At 45.5% G+C, this 24,758-nt stretch overlaps 1 protein-coding gene and 1 long non-coding RNA gene across 2 annotated transcripts; one reads left to right on the forward strand and one right to left on the reverse strand.

Annotated features, from left to right (window-relative positions):
- On the reverse strand, positions 1-6,709 carry EIF2B2 (eukaryotic translation initiation factor 2B subunit beta). Its single transcript, XM_041758412.1, has 8 exons — positions 6,412-6,709; positions 6,180-6,300; positions 5,900-6,048; positions 4,804-4,967; positions 3,847-3,942; positions 2,976-3,113; positions 1,905-1,971; positions 1-693 (listed from the first exon to the last, which is right to left on the reverse strand). The coding sequence occupies exons 1-8, from the start codon at positions 6,572-6,574 to the stop codon at positions 536-538; spliced, it is 1,056 nt and encodes a 351-aa protein (XP_041614346.1). The 5' UTR covers positions 6,575-6,709; the 3' UTR covers positions 1-535.
- On the forward strand, positions 6,706-23,289 carry LOC121492999. The gene is made up of 4 exons (XR_005988361.1): positions 6,706-6,835; positions 7,152-7,357; positions 18,459-18,525; positions 22,870-23,289. It is a non-coding gene; the product is annotated as an uncharacterized LOC121492999 (long non-coding RNA).
- The last annotated feature ends 1,469 nt before the right edge of the window (positions 23,290-24,758 follow it).

The following is a 24,758-nucleotide window of genomic DNA, read 5'->3' on the forward strand; positions in this document are numbered from 1 at the left end:
AATCTTCAAGAAGCTTTTATTGGCACCGGCCAGGAAAAGGTGTGGTAGCCATTTCTGAGCAAAAACCTGTATCCCAGCAAGGTCTTCAGTGTTAAGTTTAACACCCCACTGAACCAGAAAGTTTAAGTTCCCGAAACTTAAGTTCCAGACACCCCACATCACCAAGAGGTTAAGAGGTGTCCCCACTGAAGAATTTTTTAAGTAAACTCTGTGCCCAACATGGGGCTCGAACTTGGGGCTTGACCCCGAGATCAAGAGTCACATAGTCTACTGACTGAGGCAGCCAGGCACCCCCAAGAGACTCCAAAATCAATAGGTCAAGCCCCGCTGCTCCTATTAAGATCAGAAAGGCAAGCAGCAGTCCTGAATGTGCATCCTTGTTATGGGATGACTAAAAAGGCAAGAAACAGTATTACGGTTTTTTTCAGGTTGACTCCAGGTCACTCTCCATTGCAAGGATGATGTTTTCAGCAGTCACACTGAAGTCCCTCTCCATTCTGTATTTGGCTAAGCAGCTGCTTAGAACAAGTGGTGGTCATAGGACATGATCATCAGGATGGTAGAGTTCACTCATCAGGCGGTAGATGTAGGAAGGTGCATTCCCACCAATGTTGGAGATAAAGAGGGTAATGAGCTCTGGGGGGACGTAGTCAAACACAGGGCAGTGAACGCTGACCTTCTCCAGAATGTCCCCTGAAAGGCAATCACAGGTGCTGAAAATAAAGTGGAGGATCCTGCTCTAATAACTAAACACACAAATTCTAGGCTCAATAATGCAGGCATACCTGCAACCTTAAGAAAAGGAAGTTACAGCAAAGTACAAACCAGAAGAGAGGACTTCACATCATGACACCCTGCTTCAAACTCCAATGCCTTTCCATAGCCCGTAGGATAAACTCCCAACTTCGGATGGCAGCCCTCAAGATCTGGCCCCTCCTCACTGCACTACACTAATTATAACTCATCCCACTCTCCTTCATGTCATTACTCTCCAGCCATATGGACCTAATTGAGGCCCTTTGCATCAACGCCTGGAAGACTCTCTCCTTGATATTTACATGGTGAGCTCTATTCATTCTAGACTCAGCTGGAATGTCCTCTCAGTAAGACCCTTGCCCCATTAAGGTAGTTTCCTACCACTTTCCATCACATCATCCTTGTTTTCTTCCCAAAACATCCCATGACCTGACATTTTCTTGTCTGCTGCAACAGAATGTAAGCTCTGTGGGAGCAGGGCCTATTTGTGTTGTTCAGTGTTACATCCTTAGTACCTAGAATAGTGCTGGATACATAGTGGGTACTCAACAGATACAAACAATTCTTGAAAAAATGGATGTGTGAATAAATGGATGAAGTTATTCAACTTCTAAGAATTAGCATCCCAGCTCTGCTCCTGTAAGGTGTTTAAGGCCCTGTTATGTTGATGAGGTGAGAGGCTCACTGAGCAGAGCTGCTGCCTTCAGAAGTCAGAGAAAGGGACCCCAACACACAAAAGTATCTAGGTTACAGGCAAGTTTTATAGTAGGCACATTTTAGAGCATGCTTCCTTTGGCACTCCTGTCACCAAAATGATTCCCTACAGCAAATAAAAACTAGTACATTTTCCCAGTGGGTTGCTGCATGTGTATCAAGCAATGTGCAAAGCCAAACCCCATTAATGCTAGGTGAACCAACCTACCATGACCCCAGTACTCAAATATATTAGTCTCAGAACAAAATAAACACAGACTAGATCAGGCACCCTAAGATGCTAAAGGGAAGGCCCCATGAGAATGATAAAAAGCCCAATCTGGCCAACATTCAATCCCCACTGACTACCAGAATATCATCAAAAAGACCAAAATACACACATGTGCACATGCATGCACACACACACACCCTCCCCCCCACCCCGCCTTCCATACCTTCTGTGAAAGGCAGGACTTCTTCAGGAGCCACAAACTTGTGAAATGAATCTTCTTCATTGGGGAACTAGACAAGGAAAAATTTGAAAGGGGGGGGGGTGAAAGAGACACTCAGCAAATTACACTTTTAAGTATACAGCTGAGGGAAATAAAAAAAGGTATGTCCACACAGCAACTTGTACAGTAGCATTATTCGCAAAAGGTTGAACAACCCAACTGCCCCCCAACAGGTCAATGGATAAAAACGTGGTAGATCCCTGTAACAAAGTATTATTCAGCCACAAAAAGAAACCTTTTTTTCCTTGTTAGAGCTAGGAACCTTGAACACATCATGCTAAGTTAAAGAAGTCAGAAACAAAAGGCACATATTGTGTGGTTTCTTTTATATGAAATATTCCAAACAGGCAAAGCCACAGAGACAGAAGGCAGATTAGTGATTCCTAGGAGGTGGGCAGAGGGGGCAATGGGGAGTGATTATGTAATGGGTATGGAGTGTCTTCCTGGGATGATGAAGGTCTGAAACCAGAGAGCGGCAGTTGCACAATGCTGTGACTATAGTAAATGCTCCTGAGCTGTACATTTAAAAATGTTTAATTCTATGTTATGTGAATTTCACCTCAATTTAAAAGAGATCTGCAAAGAGGTTGGTATTTCAAAGCAAACAGCTTCTATCACTAATGAAATGGCTCCCCACTTTGTAACACTACTTGTATTCAGGCTACAGGGAACTGTCCCTCCAACGATAACAAATAAAACCGATTTCTATGTTCCGAGTTTCAACTTTTTGGCATTTCCAGAAACAGGGTGCTGGGCAATGGTGACAGTGTAAACAAAGGGCCTCCCCCAACTGTCCTGACCTTACAATTTTGATTTCTCAAAGCTGACTAGTTATAACAATCTTTTTTTCCTGGTTCAAGGCTTCTGTGGCTTTTCCCAACCTCTACTGGGTCTAATCCATTTAGTAAACGCAGATAAAGTGAAGCCTCACAGTGAGTAGATTGGAAGGCCCAGAGCTCAACCGAACACTTCGGCTTCCTTCTCTCTACTGGCTATAGACGGACACATACATACCTGTGGGGAAAGCTTGAACATGGGAGCACAAACGATGAGTGGGGTGGAATGGTGTTTTGCTGCCAGTGCTAGAGTGTGAGTTCCTGTCACTGCTCTCAGGGCACCGTTGGCCAGGATGGTCTTTGTGCCAATGATCACCTTTGGAACAGGAAGCAAAATGTGAGTCATCCTACTGCAAGAGCCTTAAATGGGCCATTGGGGACAACAGGCTAAATGCTCAGGCCTCAGTCTTGACACTGAGGGTCGTGCACTAGTAAGGGAAAACGGATTCTACAGTGAAGACCAGGAGTTCTAGCTCAAGGGTAGCTTCCCAAAGAAAGAATAAGTATAGTATGTGACAAGAAGCTACTATCTCCTGCTTTTAGCCCCGTCTTTTCTGGAATCTATATGCCACACCTCCTGAGAAGATAGGAGCTATTCTATTCACCATCCACCACTGCCAAGCTCTCTGAGCAGAAGGCAGGGACCCCCTACCCAATCCCTAGCAGCTGCCACACTTAACATAGCCCTATTTCATTCTCTTCGATGCTTTCATAAAAAAGAAGCTGCTCTGGGATGCCTGGCTGGCTCAATCAGTAGAGCATGTGACTCTTGAGCTCAGGGTTGTATTTAAGCACCATGTCAGGTGCAGAGATTGCTTGAAAAAATAAAATCTTTAAAACAAAAACAAAAAGAAGCTAATCTAAGTGGGGAACAACGATACAGATAAAGGGAAAAGAAGTTCAGGTAATATATTAAAAAGCCCCAAGTATATACTTTCAAAAGGTACTAGAAGCTTTCTTCTCATGGATATTATAGGGGGGAGAAAAAAGAAATCTGTATTTTAGAAGTATAATCTTCATGAATTCAGTATAACTCCAAATACACCCACCTTGTTGACTCTTGACATAACAGCAAAAATGGCAGCATCAGTCATGACAGTTGTCTCAATACCTGCTTTGGATAAATTGACTGCCATTTCATGACCCTGCAATAGGAAAGAAAGGCCTGATGTTAGAAGAGAGTGGGGAGAGTGTGCAAGGCATCTCCAATGGAACTGGATGTGGAAAATTCTGTGATATTGGGCACAGCCAACACACAACTGCCAACAGGTAATTCCTTTTTCTGCCCATGGTAGGTATTCTCTGGTACGCTGCAGGGAAGCCCAGGAGAAGCCAATAAATGTTGAATTTTCCACAGGAGCACTAGAGCAGCCACAAAACTGGAAATACCGCTTGCTTGTGTAACTAGGCAGCGCTGATAGGATAGCTCCTGGCTCCTTATTTTATGACCTCCTGCATCCTTACCTATTTCCTTTCTAAAGACCTATTATTTACATAGGGATTGAGTGGCGACATCAGACCAAGCATCAGTCATCCCCCAAGGCAAGTTACCCTATTTTGATTCCTAAAAGAACCAATATATTTCTTTTCTTGGACCCAGCATTTCCCCTAACTTTCCTCAGCCAGTGTTTAAGAATGTTGACAGGATGAACAACTTGAAAATTCCCTTCATGTTTTACTTTATCTTCTCAATGTCTTGCTTATCAATTGAAAGTTGGCATGGAGCCCATCTATCACTTCTTTATTTTTTTATTTTTTAAAGATTTTATTTATTCATGAGAGACACACACACAGAGAGAGAGAAAGAGAGAGAGAGAGAGAGGGAGAAATAGGTAGAGGGAGAAGCAGGCTTCCTACTGGGAGCCCAATGTAAGACTTGATCCCAGGATCATGCCTTGAGCCAAAGGCAGACGCTCAACTCCTGATTCACCCAGGCATCCCCCAAATGCCACTTCTTTATTCCTTTTGTTTTTCCTTTTTCTTAGCAGCTCCAGCAGTCCACCTACCTGACAGAAAGGAGCACACTCTGCCACAATGACATGGAATTTCCTCTTTCGGGCAGCCTCTATGAGGAAGGCCTCTACCGTTCGGGAGAAGCCAATGGTCATGATCACCTCGTTGGAGTGGATATGCTCCAGCGCCTGGGCTGCAATGTTCTCTGTTGTCCCTTCTGCAAGAACAGTCAGTTTGGCAAGGAAAACGTGAAACTGCCGTGCCACAACACCAACACAAGACAAACATGAATGATAGAACATGGACAGAGACAGGTGCCCTTCACACAGAAGGCCCACCTAAGCAGACCCTGGTAACAGGATTAACAGACCTAATGTGAAGGTCACTTTCTCTGAAAAGCCCTGCCCCACTGGGATTTTTCTACTTTCCAAGTTCTCAGCCTACCTTCTTTCCCAGCAGAACCCTTACTCATCCACTTATCCCCCCCCCCCCAACCCTGCCTGACACACCAGCTCCCTATAATTCATTTTGAAGACCATGAATTCAGGCAAAAGAAATGGTCCAATTTGAGAAACTGCAAAGTGCTAGGAGTGGAGTAAACAGAGTTTCCTCCTAAAAGAACTCGTCTAAAAGGTGGCCAAAACGCCTCCACCTGAGAAGGAGGGCACAGAAGAAAAATAGGGGAGGAATTTGGAAGCAGCAGCTCCAGACACACAGACCCAGCCTCTTCCTCCCTTGGGGAACTCTTGATTGTAATGAATACCTGCAGGTCTCCTGGGTCACAAAGACAAGGGGAATGGAGGTGGTGCATCTGTGTGTATAAAAATTCAAGAAGAAATTTAGTGAAAAAGAGTCTATCATCTGTGGTTTTAGGGAGTTCATCTTTAAAGTGAAAATATAGCTCTGTCGTAATAGTCTCTGCAGCAGTGGATCCACAGTCTATAAAGGGCTGGTATGTAAGGAAATGTAGAGAAGGCTATCTTAATCCTGCCACCTGTTCCGACCCTTCCTCTAAATCAGGACAGAGGACAAAGCTTGGAGAACCACAGGACTGGTTATCTCCCATCTCTGCTGATGAACAACTTCTAGGGTCTTCTCTTCCTTCATCTGCCTGTAACCTGCCCTGTGATCAGGGTTCAGGACTCTTACCCAGTTCCACAAGCAGCTCATTAATTGCCTCAATGATGTTGGACTGGAGTTGGGCATAATGGAAGCTGAAATCCTCGCTCAGGCCTTCGGATGTCAAGAGTTTGTGCAAGGACTCCTGCTGATCGCTCTCATCGCTGCGTCCGTGGAGTCTAAGTAGGCAACAAGACCCAAACAGGGAGGTGGGCGGAGACGTAGTCATTTAAGCAACAGGAGCTGCTCAGCTCCACTAAGGGCTCCAACCAGGGAGAGGGACTGGTGCAAAAATGGCCCACATCCTGACCTGCCATACTCCTCCCGGATGATCCTGAGCACTCTCCGCACCATGTTGCCCACTGTGGTCTCCGAGGGCTGCGCAGCCGTCATTCTCTGGCCCTCTCGGCGGACAAGTTCCATCAGCTCCTCTGTGGTCCGAGGGAGAGAGGTTAGAGGGCACGAGCGAGATGAGGCCTGGCCGACTCTCCGCCTGGGGACTGGGTAGTGGCGAGGGACGCGACAGAACCAACATGCCTTACCTGCGTTGCTCCAGCGGTGGTCGGTGATGATCCGGCGCAGCAGCCCCAGGGTCTCACGAGCCATGTCCTCGGAGCTGCGCCGCCCACCGTCCCGCTTCAGGGCCTCCACGAAACTCTCGATGCTCCCGTACAACTCCGAGCCCTCAGCCGCGGCTCCCGGCATCTCGAAAACAGCCGCCTCGCCGGCGGATTCCACACCTGCACAAGGTCGGTCTTTGCACTTCCGGGGCGGGCGAAGTCGGCTTCCGCTCTGCAACGAGGACGCTAGTGTGAGAGTCTTCAGGCCACGCCCCCTCGATGCCACGTCCCGCCCCTCCACCTGCCTGAGCCAATCAGCGGCTAGGAGCTCGAGTTACTCAGTGGCCGCCGAGCGTCAGCGAGCCCCCGAGGCGGGAGGACCGGAAGTGGCCTTTCTGGGCCAGAGGTGAGCTGCGAGGCCCCACGAGGGTAGCTAGTCCCATTGCTATGGAAACAGCTAGTCTCGGAGACACCCCCCCCTTCCCCCCGACCGCCCGAGATCCGAGGCTGCCCTACACAAGCCGCTGCCCTGGTCCCCAGGCGAACACCCGCTCTCCTTGCAGAGACGCTCAGAGTGCGTGTCCGGGACCCTATGCACCTCGGGCAGACAGGCCATTATGATGCTCTTATACTGCGTGGAACTGGTTGGTTCGCACCTGTGTCTAATAGAGTCAGCTCCCTGAGGACAGGAACCATATCTTTTTTTGCCTTTGCATTCCCAGCGCCTCGGACATCTAACATAAGACGGGAATCGGGGATGAGGAGGCCGAATACGCCCCAGTAAGGATATTCAAAGTGGGAGCTTACGTGGAAGCATAGATGATGTCCTTCCATTTGAACAGACTACAGAGGCTGGGGAACATAACATAATACCAAGAGCTACTGTTAGCGCTGTGTGTGCCTTAGCTCATCTCTTGCAATTTATGAGGTAGGTCCTCTTATCCTCATTTTACAGGAAAGCAACCACAAAATTTAAGCAATTGGTAAAGGGGATGCGTTCATATTTAAATCTACATCTGTCTGAATCCAAAGTCTGTGTAATGAGAATCCCTATTTAAGTTCTTAGAATCTTTGGACACACACTTAAAAAAAAAAAAAAGATTTTATTTATTCATTTCCTTGACAGAAAGTGAACAACAGGGGTCACAGCAGAAGGAGAGCAAGCAGCAGATTCCCCCTTGAGTATGGAGCCCAATGTGGGGCTTGATCCCAGGACCCTGAGATCATGACCTGAGCTGAAGGCAAACATTTAACCAACTGAGCCACATTTTTAAGACATTTGTTACAACTGACACACATTTTATTTTATTTATTTTATTTTTAAAAATATTTTATTTATTTATTCATGAGACACACACGCACACACCCAGAGGCAGAGACACAGGCAGAGGGAGAAGCAGTCTCCATGCAGGGAGCCTGATGTGGGACTCGATCCCAGGTCTCCAGGATCACACCCTGGGCTGAAGGCAGAAGCTAAACCACTAAGCCACCCAGGGATCCCCTGACACACATTTTAAAGACATTTGTTACAATTGACAAATTGCCCTCCAAAAAGCTGCATCAGTACCAAAACCAGACAAAGCTAGGACAAGAAAACTACAGACCAGTATCCCTCAAGGCACAAAGTCCAAATCTGTAACCAATTAACAAGTCAATACATAAAAAAGAGTAATACATCATTACAAAATAGAATTCAAACCTGGAATGCAAAGCTCTTTTAATATTTGAAAATTAATCACCTTAACAACCCATATTAATATAAAAAGTGAAACCACATGATCATATCAATTGATGCAAGAAGCATTTGACAAAATTCGACAGCCAGTGAATTAAAGAAAATTCTCAGAGAACTGGGAATAGAAGGGAACTCCTTTAACTTGGTAAAGAGCACCTACAATAAGAGCCTGCACTTAACATTAATACTTTATGGTGAAAGACCACCTTCTTTTTAAGGTCAGGAACAAGGCAAGGATGTCCACTCCTATTTAACATTATACTCAAATTCCTAGCCAGTGCAGTAAGGTAAGAAAAATGTTAAAAACATACAGACTAGAAAGAGAGAAAACTCCCTATTCACAAAAATTATTGTCCACACAAAAAATCCGAAGAATCAACAACAATGATAAAAAACCCCTCCTAGAACTATTTAGTGAATTTAGCAAGGATACAAAGTCAACACACAAAGATCAATCTTACTTCTGTATACTAGCAATGAATAATTAGAAACCAAAATTGAAAACACCGTACCTCCCAAAAGCCCAGGACTCCGGGATCATGCCCTGGGCAGAAGGCAGATGCTCAACCGCTGAGCCACCCAGGCTGCCCATCTTGCCTACTTTCTTAAAAATCTTTTTAAAAATAGACTTGTAGAAGTACCTTATGTATTCTGAATCTTTTTCACTTTTTATATAAATATCTTTTCTCAGTTCATGTGTTGTCATTTTACGTACTTTGAGTTGTCTTTGAACAGAGTTCTTTATTTTAAATATGATCAAATGCATCAACCTTGTGTTGTATAGTTAATGCTTTTCATGTTTTATTTTAAAAATCCCTCTCTGATATAAAGGCTTAAAGGTAACCTCTTATCTTTTCCTTCTGAATAATTTAAAAATTTAAATTTATGACTAATTTTGAGTTACTTTCTATGTGGGGTGAAAGGTGGGAATCCAATTTTATTTTCTTTTTCCATTGATTTCAATGCTACCACTGTAATATGCCAGGTGTCTATAATGGGTGAGTCTGTTTGGGGAGTATTTTGTTCCATTGCTAAATTTGCCTATCCCTTACCCAATATCACCTTATCTTATTTACTGTTGTCTTATTTTATAAAAAAAAGTCTTGCTATCTGGTTAAGAAAAATTCCCTTGCCATATATCTTTCTTTAAGAGGGTCTTAACTAGTTTGGGGCCTTTACTCTTTCATATATATTTTAGAAATAATTTGTCCATTCATAAAAAAAAAAAAAAACCCAAAACACAGAACTCTAAATATGTTGCTTGGAATTACTTTAAATCTCTAAATTAATTTGAGGAAAATTGACAACTTTAGGATATTGAGTCTTCCCATCCATGGACTTGGTACATTTCTCTGTTTATTTGTGTCTTTAATGTTTGTTTGTTTTAAGATTTTATTTATTCATGAGAGACACAGAGAGAGACGCAGAGACATAGCAGAGGCAGAGGGAGAAGCAGACTCCATGCAGGGAGCCCCATGTGGGACTCAATCCCGAATCTCGGGATCACGCACTCAGCCTGAGCAGACGCTCAACCACTGAACCACCCAGGCGTCCCTGTGTCTTTAATGTTGTTTGGTAAAATGTTGTAATTTTCTCCATATAGGTCTTACACATCTTTTAAAAGATTTATTCCTAGGCACCTTGTATATTTATTGCTATTATAGATTATTATCATTCTTTTTCATCATTGCCAAATTGATAGAGAAAATACAAAAACTTTTAATTTTCATTTCTTTGCGCATTAATCAAGGTGAGCTTTTTTTTCATATTTATTTGACTTTGCATTTCTTCTCTTATGAATTGCTGGTGTGTGTGGTTGCCCACTTTTCTTTTCTTTATTTTTTAAGATTTTATTTATTTATTCATGAGAGACTCAGAGAGGAAGCGGGGTTGGGGGGTGGGCAGAGACACAGGCAGCGGGAGAAGCAGGCTCCATGCAGGGAGCCTGATGTAGGACTCGATCCCAGGTCTTCAGGATCAGGCCCTGGGCTGAAGGCAGTGCTAAACCGCTGAGCCACCCGGGCTGCCCTGCCCATTTTTCTAATATGGTACATGACAGACATTCTGGTTGTCCACCCGATATCCATTTCTTTCTTCTTCCCTGTTAAAAGAACTTGTTTGGTTTCTACCCATAGGAAAAGTGGTTTTAACTTATGGGTAAATCCTGATTGGTTTAAGTCAATCATGGCAATTCCATTCACCTTTAAGAAAAAAAAAATTTAACAGGTTGGTGTTGGGTAATGCATTTTCTAGCCAGCAGGATAAAAAGAGATGTTTGGAAAGCTTTCTTTGTTATTTAGTAACAGAGAAGACTACTTAGTCTCTTCTACCTCTGATTGTCTGAGATAATGGTACTTAAAGCTCTTGCAGCTATCTTGTGAGGTCTGAAGATTGAATATAAAGTTAACATACCAAGGATGGCAGAACAGAAAAATAGAAAGAATCTAGGCTTTTGATGATATCAACACTTAATGGGTATTTTACATATATAAACTCTTTTCATTCTCACAGCAATCCTATGAGATAGATGCTACTATAACCATTCTCAAAATAGGAACCTGAGGCATAAATAGGATAACTTGTTTAATGACACACACCCAGTAAGTGAAAGAGTTGAGATGTTAATCCAACAGTATAGCTTCAGTGCCTGCACTGTTAGTCTGTGTACTGTGGAGCCTTATTAAAGTTGTGTGAAATCAGCAAATCCAGAAGTTGCCTAACTTTTAGACTTCTCATTATATAAAGTGATACGTCTATTTATAAAATTTTGAGTTTTCTATCACTTGTAGCCCAAGGCATCTTGATATTGGGCATTTAGTTTTTTGGTTGACTTGTAAGGTCTATTCATATGTTAAAGATACCAATCATTTGTAATTTGTGTTGCAATATTAGTAGTTTTGGAAACTTTGCCCAATTCTCATATATTGCTATGGGATTTTAAATTGAAACACTTTTCAGTAGGACAATTTGAAAAAAAACAAAGCAAAAAATTTTTAAATGTTCATTCATACTCTTTAAACCAGTATGTCTTAGGAATTTATACTAAGGAAGTAATCAGAAATAGGCACAAAGATTTATCCACAATAATATTTTTTATTTTATTAGTTATAACATAAAAATCAGAAATATTCCTAAATACTCAAAGTTAGGAAATTGGTTTGGAAATTAGGTTCTGCCATCCATATTTTAGGAGAATATTTAATGACATAGGAAATACCTTATGATAAGAATTGCTGACAACATATTGTTAAGTTTAAAAAGTAGGTTGCATGCAGTCACTCTGAAAAATAGTTTGGCAATTCCTTTAAAAACTGAAAATGGATTTATAATACAATCCAGCAATTGCACTCTTGCTCATTCATCCCAGAGAAATGAGCACTTGTGTCCAAACAGCATGAATGTTCATAGCAGCTTTATTCATAATAGCCAAAAACTGGAAGCTTCCCAAATGTCCTTCAATTGGTTGACATTTAAACAAACTGTGGCACATCCATTAGCATGGGATATGGCTCAGCAATAAAAAGGAACAAACTATTGATAACTGCAACAACTTAAATGAACCTCGGAACTGAATGAAAAAAACCAATCTCAAAAGTACATTTAGTGCATAATTCCATTTATGTATCATTCATGGAATAACACATAGAAATAAAAAATAGATTAGGGATCCCTGGGTGGTGCAGCGGTTTAGCGCCTGCCTTTGGCCCAGGGCGCGATCCTGGAGACCCGGGATCGAATCCCATGTCGGGCTCCCGGTGCATGGAGCCTGCTTCTCCCTCTGCCTATGTCTCTGCCTCTCTCTCTCACTGTGTGCCTATCATAAATAAATTAAAAAAATAAAGTTGTAAAAAAAAAATAGATTAGTCATTACCAGGGATTATGGATGGATGGGGGGCATGAGATGGGTGTAGCTATGAAGGAGTGACTTAAAGGATAATACAGTTGAGTCTCTTGATCTTGTGGAGATAGTTATGCAAGGCTGCAGATCATAAAATTTCATAGAGCTACACACATGAGTGCATGTGTAACTGGTGAAATCTAAAACTATAGATTCTGTCAATGTCAATATTTTGATTTTGAGGGAATCCCTGGGTGGCTCAGCGGTTTAGCGCCTGCCTTTGGCCCAGGGTGTGATCCTGGAGTCCCGGGATCGAGTCCCACGTCAGGCTCCCTGCATGGAGCCTGCTTCTCCCTCCTCCTGTGTCTCTGCCCCTTCCCCCCCGTCTATCATAAATAAATAAATCTTTAAAAAAATATTTTGATTTTGATGTAGTACCATAGTTGTATAAGTTGTTACCATTAGAAGAGGTAGGAGGAAGGGGCATGGGACTTCGGTGTATATTCCTTTCAATCTCTTGTGAATCTACAATTATTTTGAAATAAATAGTTAAAAACTTCATAAACCAGGATTTATAAAATAAAAGCATCTACTCAAAAGAAAATTATAGGCATGTCTGGTTGGCTCAGTTGGTGGAGCATACAACTCTCAACTCTTAATCTCGAGGTTGTGAGTTTGAGCCCTACATTGGGTGTAGAGTTTGCTTAAAAATAAAATCTTTAAAAGAAAATTCTAATGGATTACATCACATTACAGTAATTGTTAAATGACTCAGTGCTAAATTGATCATAAGAGAGACTGTTTAAAGTGCAATTTTTCAGAAAAGCAAGATGCAAAAATAATATATTTGGTAGGATCTCAATTTCATTTAAAAATATTATTCATATGTATTATATATTAATATACACACCCACATATATACACACACATATACATCATATATTTGTATATATATGTGTGTGTGTGTATACATATATACACATACAGGTATGAGTGTGTGTGTGGATATGTGTGTGTATAAATGACATACACCAAGATATTAACAGTGGCTCTCTCTGGTACTATGATTACAGGTTTATCAGAGACCCCTAAAATTGCCTCCTAAGCCATTCTATATTAATAGTTTTGGCTCAGCAAATAGGCATCCAGAATAACAACTACATTTCTTAGTCTAGTCTCCCTGGCAGGTAGATGTAGCCACGTGATGACATTCTTACTATTGGGATGATGTGAAACCGTTGTGTTGCCGCTGCTGAGAAACTTCCCTGGAAGATAGCTGGCATGTGTCCATCGGCCTCTTTATCCCTTTCTCTTTCTGGCTGCCTTTCTGCTCTGTCAGCCTAGATGACGAGGATTCAGGAGTAGTGAGCTAGAAGGAGCCTGGGCACCCTGAGGCCTCTGAGGAGCAAAACTATCATACCAGCCCGGACTTTTGAACTTCATATAGCTGCAAGCAAAATAGACTTCAATCTTATTTGAGCCATCACTTGCAGTCACACCCAGTCCTAACAAATATAAGAGTGATTTTAATGTTCATTTGTTTTGTAATTCCCAGTATTTCAACAATAAATATATCCCATTTATAATCAGAAAAAAAAAGTTATTTGTAAGAAAAATAAATCTTTCCATCAGGCCCTTTCCCTCAACCAGGAATATGATTATGTTGACCAGATCTTCCAGATTTTCCCAGTATTCCAATTTCAGACATTCTGGCTGATTGCCTGTGAAGTTATCAGATCACAGTTTCTGAAGGTAATTTGGAGATAGAGTGAGTATGATGATAATTCTCAACTGTGAGGAGGGAGGCTGACCAAAATATTTGTGCCTTTCTCCTCCTGTTCCAAAGAATCTCCTTTATGCCATCTGATCACTTCCTTTTCCTGAAGGGCTTTGACTCAACACTGCGGCATGTGAATACACTACTGTTTTTATCCTTCTCTGATTGTTTTGGTGGATAAGTCATGTCTCTACGCAACCTGAGAACAAGTGCTATTGTCATGGACACCTGTTGTTTTTGTCTGCCCTGCACCCCCTTTCCTCTGGGAACTGTCCCTCCTTATGTCATTCAGGTGGAACTGTCAATCTCAGAGGCTCCTAGCCACAGGGGTGGCACACCACCCAGGTCTGAGCAGTCACCCCAATTCGACACTGTCTGTACAAAGTCATTTAGTCCTTCCCTGTGATTTGCTATACGGACCTCAGAGGAAAGCATGTTTCTCGCCTTTAGATCATCTGCTATCAGAAGACTGGCTTGGGATTCTTGGTGGCCAGCTTTCCTGTTTTGTGGAGGAATCTTGTCTGTAGGAGAAAGTCAGGCAACTGCTCCAAAAGAAGTAGAAGTGAAGAGAGGCAAGTCCTGGAGTGAGAGAGAAAGGGCAAATGAGCTATGACTTGAAGTGAACTGATACAAGCTTGTAGACCTAGTCAGGCTTGAAGGTAGAGCTACCCTTGCTTAGACTTCTCAACAAATCCCCCTTTGGCTTAACTTTTTGAGTTGCTAGAGACTTGACTAAGTTTCTCTTTTTTCCTCCAGGGAGGCCAGCCCTCTTCTCAGGCATTATTTGATTGATTCTACTAGACTAGAAGCTGATCTTGGTCTAAGTGTAGATTTGTATTTTACTGGAATCTGGCTCTGTTCTTGAAATTCTCTGCCACTTGAACTAGTCAGTTGCTAGGAATTTGGAGGAAAATTCTAGTGACAAACACAGGTAATGGTACCAGGGCATGTGATTAGGAAAAAAAAATACCACCCTATTGTTATCAGGACTGCATGTTAATAGCTGGTCTTCATAGATCAACATATACAGTGTATAACAAATATTTGTTCAACATCTTTTCATACTGAGCACCATATTTCATATTGGGAAATAGCCCCTGTACTAGGAGAAACTCAATAATAAAATAGCATCATCCTTTAAACTTAGAGGATTTTGCCTTTTAGTTAAAGATTTTCATACTCTTTATCTCTTGGTCTCTAAGGAGCCCTAATTAGTGAGCTGGTTCTTATCAAGAGATTCATTATATCACAATTGATAAGTTCATCATAAGTGAGAATAGTACCAAGTACATAGATAGACAAAACAATAGTCTGTGATTCTGAAAAAAGAAAGATGTGGAGACTAATGCCCACTAGCCAGCTATCCTCTCATGTTACGTTATACTGTTTAAAAGTTGCAGCTTGGAAGTCAGATGAATCTCATTTTAGATCACAGGTCTGCCCCTCCCAAGCTGGGTGATCATAAAGTGATTCTAATGTACTTAATAAAGATCTGGTTGTATTTTTAAATTTTTTTAATTTAAATTCAATTTGGTTAACGTATAGTGTATTATTAGTTTCAGAGGTAGAATTTGGTGATTCAGGACACCTGGGTGGCTCTGTGGTTGAACATCTGTCTTTGGCTCAGGTTGTGCTCTCAGAGTCCTGGGATCAAATCCCGCATCAGGCTCACCACAGGGAGCCTGCTTCTCCCTCAGCCTATGTCTCTGCCTCTCTTTGTCTTTCATGAATAAATAAATAATTTAAAAAAATAATTTAGTGATTCATTAGTTGCATGTAACACCCAGTGTTCATTACATCAAGTGCCTTCTTTAATGTCCATCATCCAGTTACCCCATTCCCCCACCAACCTCCCCTCCAACAACCCTTAGTTTGTTTTCTATGATTAAGAGTCTCTTATGGTTTGCCTCCCTCTCTGTTTTCATCTTATTTTATTTTTCCTTCCCTTCCCCTATGTTCATCTGTTTTTTTCCCCTTAAATTCCACATATGAGTAAAATCATATGGTATTGGTCTTTCTCTGACTGAATTATCTTGCTAGTTCCATGATACCCTCTAGTTCCATCCACGTTGTTGCAAATGGCAAGATTTCATTTTTTTTATGGCTGAATAATATTCCATTGTATATATTCACCACCTCTTCTTTATCCATTCATCTGTTGATGGGCATCTGGCCTCTTTCCATAGTTTGATTATTGTAGACATGGCTGCTATAAATGTCAGGGGTGCAGGTGCTCCTTTGAATCACTATTTTTGTATCCTTTGGATAAATACCCAGTAGTGCAATTGCTGAGTCATAGAGTGGTTCTATTTTTAACTTTTTAAGGAACCTCCATACTGTTTTCCAGAGTGGCTGCACCAGTTTGGGAAGTTTGCATTCCCACCAACAGTGTAGGAAGGTTCCCCTTTCTCTGCATCCTCACCAATGTCTATTTCCTGAGTTTTTAATTTTAGCCATTTTGACCAGTGTAAAGTGGTATCTTGTTGTGGTTTTGATTTGTATTTCAAACTGGTTGTATTTTAAAGACCAGATAATCCAGATAAAAAATAATACCAGCTTTTATTTCTAGAACTCCTCTCTTTCAAGAATGAATGAATTATTGTAACTACCTGAGAGCATTTCGGAACAGCAACAGACCTTGCATGAGGCTACATCCCAGTCAGGAAGCCTGGGCCCTCCACCCAAGTAGCTTCCTCCCACCCTTGGTACATAAGTGACACTCACTGACTGACCTGCAGACAGAGGCTGCCAGTGGCTTCTAGAGGCCCAAGGCTTACTCTCCCATCTGGCTCCCCTCTTCCCCTAAAGTAATTTCTATCCCTGGTTTGATGCCCGTGGCTCACAACATCCTTAAAAACAGATAGTCATTGTCTAGCTTCAGAGGGTAGTTTGATTAACTGGTTCCTAACCAGAGTAGAAAAAGAAACGGTGGGGGGACTTTTCAAGTGTGCCATCCACATTGTACAGAATGCCATGGGTAGGAAGTACTAAGTTGACCATTGAGATCAGAAAATTCTTTCCAATCTCAGCTAACTTCATTTATTGGGGCTTGTGTATTAAGCATTACAGTGCCTTCCCCTGATTAAACATTCACATTGTGCCAGAGACTATATATTACATCTAAGACTTCTGAGACTACAGTGGAGGAAGCCAAGGCTTGGAGGGGTTAAGGGACATGTCTAGTCATACAGCTAGTGAGGGCAGAGCTTAGGTTTGTCTGTCTCCGGAGACCTCCCAGGACGTCCTAATACCACACCATCCACACCCTTTCTGTTAGAGTGGCAGGAGTGGCCTTTAGGGGTCACACAAGGGCTTCCAACAATCTCTGAGGCCTTTGGGTTCTTAGGGATCTAAGTTCTGTGTCCCTACTCTGTCACATGAGTAAGAAGCCAGTGGATGAGACTGGAGTGGGTGCTGAGAAAGCTGAGTAGCAGGCCTCTGAGAGCTGTACCCCAGCCTTGCTGGGATGCCCAGCACACACCTCTGGGTGCTGGGGGCTGGACAGGGAAGAGCCCTGCTGGGTTCTGGATCTGCCTGCCAGCTCCTAACCCCCTGAAGGGAAGACTGCATGGAAAACTCCCAGGGTTTACAGGCCGTAGCCTGGGGTAGATGGCTCCGTAGAGCCCAGTGGCCAGTTGCACCCCGTGGGAAAGCCTTGGCCCTGGCCTGCCTGGGAGCCACGGTGGTGCCGCCTCCTGCCCACGGCTTGGCTCAACTTGGTTCAGCGGGTTCCCAAGTGGCTTGACTTCCTCCCCTATACCTCCCCCCACCCTGCAGTCTCCAGGGAGCCAGGGAGGCCACTAGCAGAGTTGGCTCTCAGGTCCTCAGGCCTCCCCAAGCACTTGCTCCACACACCTGGGAGCCAGGTTTCCCCCAGGGAGCAGGAGGGGAGCCTCTAACCCCCCTGAGAACACTCCTGCCCCTAGGTCTGTTTAAGACTGGCAGGCCCCATCCCCAGTCCTTCCGCTGTGCACTGAGGCTCCACTATGGGCTGCAATAACAGGGCTTGGGGTATGGGCTGTTGTTTTTGCAGCTGGGCTGGGGCGGAGCGGCAGCGGGAAGGCGGCATGGGTACTGACCGTCTGAGAAAGCCCCGAGCCCACATTCCCACTAGAGCTGGGACAGCCTCCTCAGGCTAGTGACTGCTGTGCCTGCGTGGAGAGGCCCCTAAGCACTGGTGGAGGAGCGTGGGGGAAGGCAGAGAGAGAAGCTGGCCAGTAGAACAAGAGCTTGGGGAGACCCCAAGCCTTCTCTGAGCCAGCCCTCCCCCAGCAGGCTGTGCTCCCCTCATTTCTAGCTGCAGCTGGACCTAACCTCTCCCCTACCCCACCCCCGCACATCTGGGAGATGCTGAAGCAAGCTTCCTTAAAACAAACAACAAACAAAACAAAATATCTCATTTACTAGGGGCAAATGTTAGAAACTAAAAAGAATAAAGGTTACCCATAATCCTTTCACTCAAAAATACCCATCAAGAACATTTGATGTGTTTCCCTATGACCTCTTTTTTTTTATTGTAATAAAATGTACATAACATAAAACTTAACATTTTAATCATTTTTAAGTATACAGTTCAGTGGTGTTAAGTACATTCACAATCTTGTGTAACCATCACCATCTCCAGAACTTTTTATCTTCCTAAACTGAAACTGCCCATTAAGAAATAACTCTACTTCCAGGCGCCGGCTGGCAAGTACCTCTCTACCTCCTATCTCTACGTGTTTGACCGTTTTCTAGGTACGTCAGGTAAGTGGAACTGTACAATCTTTGTACTTTTGTCTCTAGCATATTTCACTTAGCATAATGTCTTCAGGATTCATCCGTGTTATAGGATGTGTCAGAATCAGAATTCATTCCTTTTTAAGGCAGGTTAGTATACACACACACACACACACACACCTCACATATTATTTATGTACTCATAACATTTTTTCATGTAATTAAGATTATACTTCGTCAGCAGTTAGAGATCCTGATTTTTTTACTCCAACGTTGCCACGTCATTAAAAATTTCCCCTAGAAATAGTCTTAGTGCTAGGACTACTCTAGCTTACTCTTTAATTCTTAGTGCTTACACTTTAATTCCTTATGTACATAGATACAGCATAATAGATTTAACCAGTTTCCTGCCATTGGCTACTGAAGTATCTTCTTTGTTTTATTGTTTGTTTCTTCTTATAAACAAAACCAAGAAGAACATCTCAGTAGACATTTTTATGGACCCTCCCTGCTGCCCTGTCATTTTCACATTAGTTCCCAAGGGAGAGTACCAGAAGTAGAATTTGCTCACCAAGGTGATAAACACTCCTCAGTCATCTTGATAACTATCACCTCAGACTTGCCAGAAAAATTATGCCTGTTGCTCCTTCCACAAACAATATAGGAGATCCAGAGGCTTTTCCTTCCTTTACCACACATTTGGCAAATTTCAGAGGACTCATGTCCCTGGTGCTGAGAAGCCAGGTACCTCTTGCTATGCCTTCTCTTTTCCTGGAGAAAGGTGAAGACTTCCACAAATAGGGCTTCAAGATACCCAACCATCTTCAGATGCTTTCTGAGATTGCTCTGCCCTGGCAGGCTGGCCAGTCCAGTTGAGGTGATAAGTTTTTGATGTCCCTAGGGTAGAGTGGCCCAGAAGAGAGCCAGCCTGGGCCTGCAGCCTCCTCAGGGAGATGGCCATGCAGAACTAGCCTGGGAGCAAAGAAGCAACTAGCAGAGTAGGGGTACAGAGTCTCTATCCTGCGTGTGGCCTAGGCTTGGTCCAGGACAATTCTGCGGACTCCCTAGTGACTGCTCCGCCAACCCCATGCAGATAGATAGCTATATAAATGGTAGCCATTTATTGAGGGCTTACTATAGGCTAGCTTCAAAGGCTCTGGTAGGGCTCTAGTAAGGCTGGGTTCCTCTCACAGACCCTAGCTGTAGATTTTTGTCACCACTTTACTAATTAGGCAACTAAGTTCCACAGCCATTTGGGACCTTGTTCAAGGCACACAGCTGTGTGTAGTAGAGCTAGGATTTGTACTCAGACATCTCCAACTCTAGGCTCTTCTGATTTCCTGGTTCTCCTTATAGGGGCTATGCTGGCACCCCAAGACTGGGGAGAAGAGGAAAGAACTGTGGATCGGTGATGGTCTATGGGGTGGAATTTGGCTCTGCCCTCTCTGCTGGGCCTTGCCAAATCCTAGGCCAGAGACCCCTGGCCACTGGGAATGAGGAGTGCTTCATGCCCCAAGGGGACCTGGCTCAGGCAGGGACAGGGGCAACTGGGGAGGGGATTACTAGGGACTTCACTGCACACAAAAAGCCTGATTGTGTTGCAGACTCTGCTCTTTGGAAAAATAAGTATCACGAAGTTGTCTTGTTTTGGACAATCTGGTGTCCCAGAGATCCAAGCCAAAGAAAACATGAACTGAGAAGCAGGAGCCAGCAATGCTGAAGCCTACAGGTGAAGCCCGTGCTTCCAGGTTTGAGGACGGGAGCTCCCGTGGGTTCCCAAGCTGGAACCAGGGTGCCTATGTCCAGAGCAACCTCTTTTCCCTGGGGTCCAGGCAAAGGACAGACCTTGGGCTGGGGAAATTTTTCCACAGACAGATGGGAGGAGGAAATCAGGGGAGATCAGAGCTCCCTGTGGAACCTCAGCCTGGGGGGGGGCCACCACGAGAAGCGCCTCACCACATCCAGGAAACACTGGGAAGCTCAGAGATCTACAAATTTTGTGGGCTCCATGCCCAAGCCTAAGGAACATGCACTGAGATGAGCCAGGTTGGGGGCTGGCCAGGCCTCTGGTATCAGAGCACCCTACAAGGCAAGGGAAGGCAGCTTAGTGGGAACCCAGGCCAGGAGGGGTGATCTTTTTTTTCCGGAACAGGATTCCCTGTGGGGTACAGAACAGAAGTCTGTGGGCTGCAGAGTCTGGGACGTGCCTGTTGGACTGGGCTGGGGTCAAGAGGGCGGCCCACTGGCCTGGCCTCATCAGCCAAAGCCAACACAGGAAATGCCAAGCAGACCTCAACGTCCGGGCACCTAATTTGCTCTGGCTGGCAGGGAGCGCCTCCTTCCCAGCTCTACTGGGGGCAGTCCTGGCGGCAGGGAGGAAGCAGTGGCCTCCATGCGCAGGGGAGGCTCAGCCCCCTGGCCAGAGGAGCCGGGCAAACACTCAGCAGGCAGCACAAGGAGCCAGGCGTTACCCTGGACGGCGGCCACCGGGTTGTTGCTGGGATCCAGTTTCCCGCTCACGCTCCTCCGCTCCTCTGAGAGGAGAGATGCAAGGGGTCAGCCCCTCCACCAAGCCCCAGGAAGGAGCCTAGTGGACAGACAGTTGTTAACGCCACCGCCGCCAGGGTGATTAGGCCGCTGTGAAGGGCCTCGCAACCGGGCGGGGTCCGGCCTGCCAGGCAGGCCACTGGGGCCACCGTGACTGGCTGGGAGCAGAGGAGCCAGGGAGGGAACAGCGTATGTTGCAGCCGCTCGTGCTGATCCGATTAGTTGGTGAATTGACACTCCTTAATGATTTCCTTTCTGCGGCCCAGCCAAAGCCAGAACTGTGGGGTGGCCTGCATGGTAAACAGAGAGGAGACTTTGGGCCTTCCCAGGCTCCTTTTAAGCTGGCCACCAGCTGGGGCTGGGGCAGAGGGTCTTCATACTGGGTGCCAGCTCTGCTGGGAACCACCCTATGGCCCCTCAGGGACTGATGAGCCACCCTGTGTCCAGGGATGGGCTCCTCTCTTGCCAGTTGGGGACCCTCTTCCCCATTTGCCCACTGGTGCCTAGGACAGTGGAGCCTGGCAGGTGCCATCTATTCTCCCAGGCTCAGCTGAAGCCTGGTACAGAGTAGGTTTGCCAAGGATATTGACAACATGAGTGGATCAGCAAATGGATCCATCTCCCCCAATTGGCCTGATTGCTTTGTGGGAGAATCTCTGTGATCCTCTTCAAGGCCTGGGTGGTCCTTGTGGGAACATTTTTCCAGACAGTCTCGTGAATGGAGAGCTCTCCCAAGGCCGTCTGGTCCATTCCCCTGCCTCTAAGGGCAGCATCTCCTAAACCATCTCTAATGGGCAGCTTTGCCACATTTTGGCCAAGTTCGCCCTTTTGGCATGAGCATATGTGCACACACATGAAGGTGTATACATGTGCCTGGGTATGAGCATCTATGTCTGCCCAGAAGGAACACTGGATATTTTCTTCCTTGCCCATCCTTTGCGTTCTCTCAGCTTCCCGGATTCCCTCCCTTGGAGGTCCCAGGCAGGGAGGAGGAAGGTTAGGTCTGGTGTGGAGGCTTTCTGGGTCACGACCTTTTCAGAGCTGGTCTTGTTTATATTTTAGGCTGAGGCACAGGCTGGGCTGGCCTCCCACCTGCCTGTCCCCTCAGTCACCTTCCTAGGAGATGCCCCAACCCCTCTGTGAGTAGGAGATGGTCCTGGCTGCTCAGGGCCTGGGCTGGGGTAAGGGCTGCCTCCCTCCCCTCACTGGTGGACATGCTAGAGGCCAGCTAGCTTGTGACCACATGGGAATATAGGATGGTAGTCCTGGAGGGAGAACAGGTCCATCTAGTCAGCATTAGCAGGCAGGGGCAGTGGCCAGCACCCACCAATGATGTTAGGCAAGAAATGCCCCTTGAGGCCAGGGGAGGAATGTGTGTGTCCCAGGTACATCAGAGGCCAAAATGCAATCCTTCCTTTCCTCTTGACAGATTTGGTTTGAAAACCCCTCCACTACCAGCTAACGAGCCCTGCCCAGCCCAGACATCTAGGGCGCCGAAGCCGCCACAGAGAGGACACTGAGGGATCCTGGGGGACACTGGAGGAGGGGTGCCACTGCATCCAAGCAGACTATGTACCCACTCCTAGCCCACTGCTTCCTTCTCACTTCCAGTCTCCCTCTCCCATCCCAGACCTCCCTCAGGGGGTTTCCAGCCTCTCCCCTTATCATATCTATCCACTGCAGGGAAGAGGCTGGAAGCTCTGGCAGAGTGAGAACAAGGCCAAGCTGTGCAGTCTGGGACAATCACTAGTGCTTTCTGAATCTGTTTTTCTCATCTTTAAAATGGGAATGAGGAATATCCACACTCTGCTGATTGCCTTGCAGGGATATTAATGATGTATTGTTGAATCAGAACGTCAGGATGGAGTAAAGAATGCACTGAAGATGGTCTGGAAGGAGATCCAATAAACTGCAGACAGAAGCTACCCCTGGAGTATGCGAGTAGTGAGGGAAGGATCAAGTAATGGTGTGGGGGAGGAGAATTTTCACTTTTACTTAAGATGCCTTGATATTGCTTGAATCTTATTTCAGCAAGTGTGTGCCTCTTTTGCAATTAAAAAAACAACGTCGGGATCCCTGGGTGGCTCAGTGGTTTAGTGCCTGCCTTTGGCCCAGGGTGTGATCCTGAAGTCCCCGGATGGAGTGCCACGTCAGGCTCCAAAACATGGAAACTGTTTCTGCCTTTGCCTGTCTCTGCCTCTCTCTCTGTCTCTCTCATGAATAAATAAAAAATCTTAAAAAACAAACAAACAAACAAACATAAAGGCTCTATCTTAAAGGGTGGTTGCCAGTTTTAAGTGTTAATGCGGATTTGTGGAGTGGATGAATGAATGAATGAATGAATGAAGGCCTAGTATGTATCTAGTACATGACCTGCTTCTCTTTTCCCCTCTGAGCCAGGATTCAGGTTCTCCCTCCTCGTTTATCCATTTTCTTACCCTGAAGGAGTTAAAATAGCAGCACTTCCAAAGCAGTGTAAAGGTAACCCAGGAGCCCCAGTGAGGCCAGTCTGGTGTGTGGAGTGGCATGGAGGCAGCATCCCTCTGCCTCTCTTCAGGCCCCAGCCCATAAGGCTCCTAGAGCCAGCCCATAGAGCCAGCCCACTCTGCTCAGCCCAGGACCTGCTTCCAATTACCCATGAAATCTGAGCTGGAAGAGACCTATTAAAGCCCCATTTAGTTTGATCCCTCTAGGGGCCAGGGATCTTTTCCGGCGACATTCCCCTCCTTGTCTGACTGGGACTCCAAGCCCTTTGGATGTTATCTCCTCCTGGGTCAATATGTTGACAACTCCAGCTGTGACCCAGGCCACCCCGGAGCCAGAACTGATCTAGGCCTGTTATGGTTCAGGGGGCCCCAAACCCAGCTCCCTTCCTACCTTAGGGCTCCCTGAGATAGCAGGGCTGACCTACCTCAAGTCAGATCCCAGTCCAGCCTACACCACTGTTTCCATACTGGCCTGCAGGCAGCCCTATGGTTCCTGAGCCTACCTGGTCATCCCACAGGAAGCTCTTACTAGTAGGGGCCATCTTTCACATATTCCCTGTTGTGCCTGGTACAAGGTCCCATGTTTCATAACACTGCTTACATAAGAAATAATAAATAACGGTGATTAATGACCTCCTCCTCTCGTCCCTGGGCTCGCCTGGGTCAGACCTCCCAGGGAAGGCATACGAGCTCCAGGACAAGGAGGAGGAGGGGAGCCCAGGGTGTGTGGGGGCATTCACCTTCTCTCCCCATCCTCCTCAAGCACCTCTGCATGTCCTCTCCCATGGCCACTCCCTGGAGAGCCAGAGGAAGCCATCAGGAAAGGCAAGGTGGGGAACCCAACTCCCTTAAGAAGTGGGATCTCCAGCACCAAGGCGGTGGTCCTAGGGCTCCTCTGACCCCACACCAGGGTACACTCTCAAGTCCAGTTGGCCTTAGTTCCCTGAGGACCACCCAGGTGAGGGTTCTTGCCCACCAGGCCTGTTGTCTCCCTGCTCCCACCCCAGTGCCGCTCCCAGTTTGAGCCTCTAAGCGCCTCTCCTCAGGGTGGGAGGCCCAGGGCTGCACTCCAGGGACCAGGCGGGACTGGGCTGGGCCTTTGGGGGTGGTCTGTTGGGAGAATTCTGGAAGCAGGGAGGGAGTGAGGAAACCACTTTGGGGCCAAGGCTGGGGCAGCCACTCAGAGGTGAGAGAAGAGCTGCAGGAAATGAGGGATAAGAAGGTTCC

Source organism: Vulpes lagopus, chromosome 6, assembly GCF_018345385.1.
Source record: "Vulpes lagopus strain Blue_001 chromosome 6, ASM1834538v1, whole genome shotgun sequence".
NCBI classification, from domain to species: domain Eukaryota; kingdom Metazoa; phylum Chordata; class Mammalia; order Carnivora; family Canidae; genus Vulpes; species Vulpes lagopus.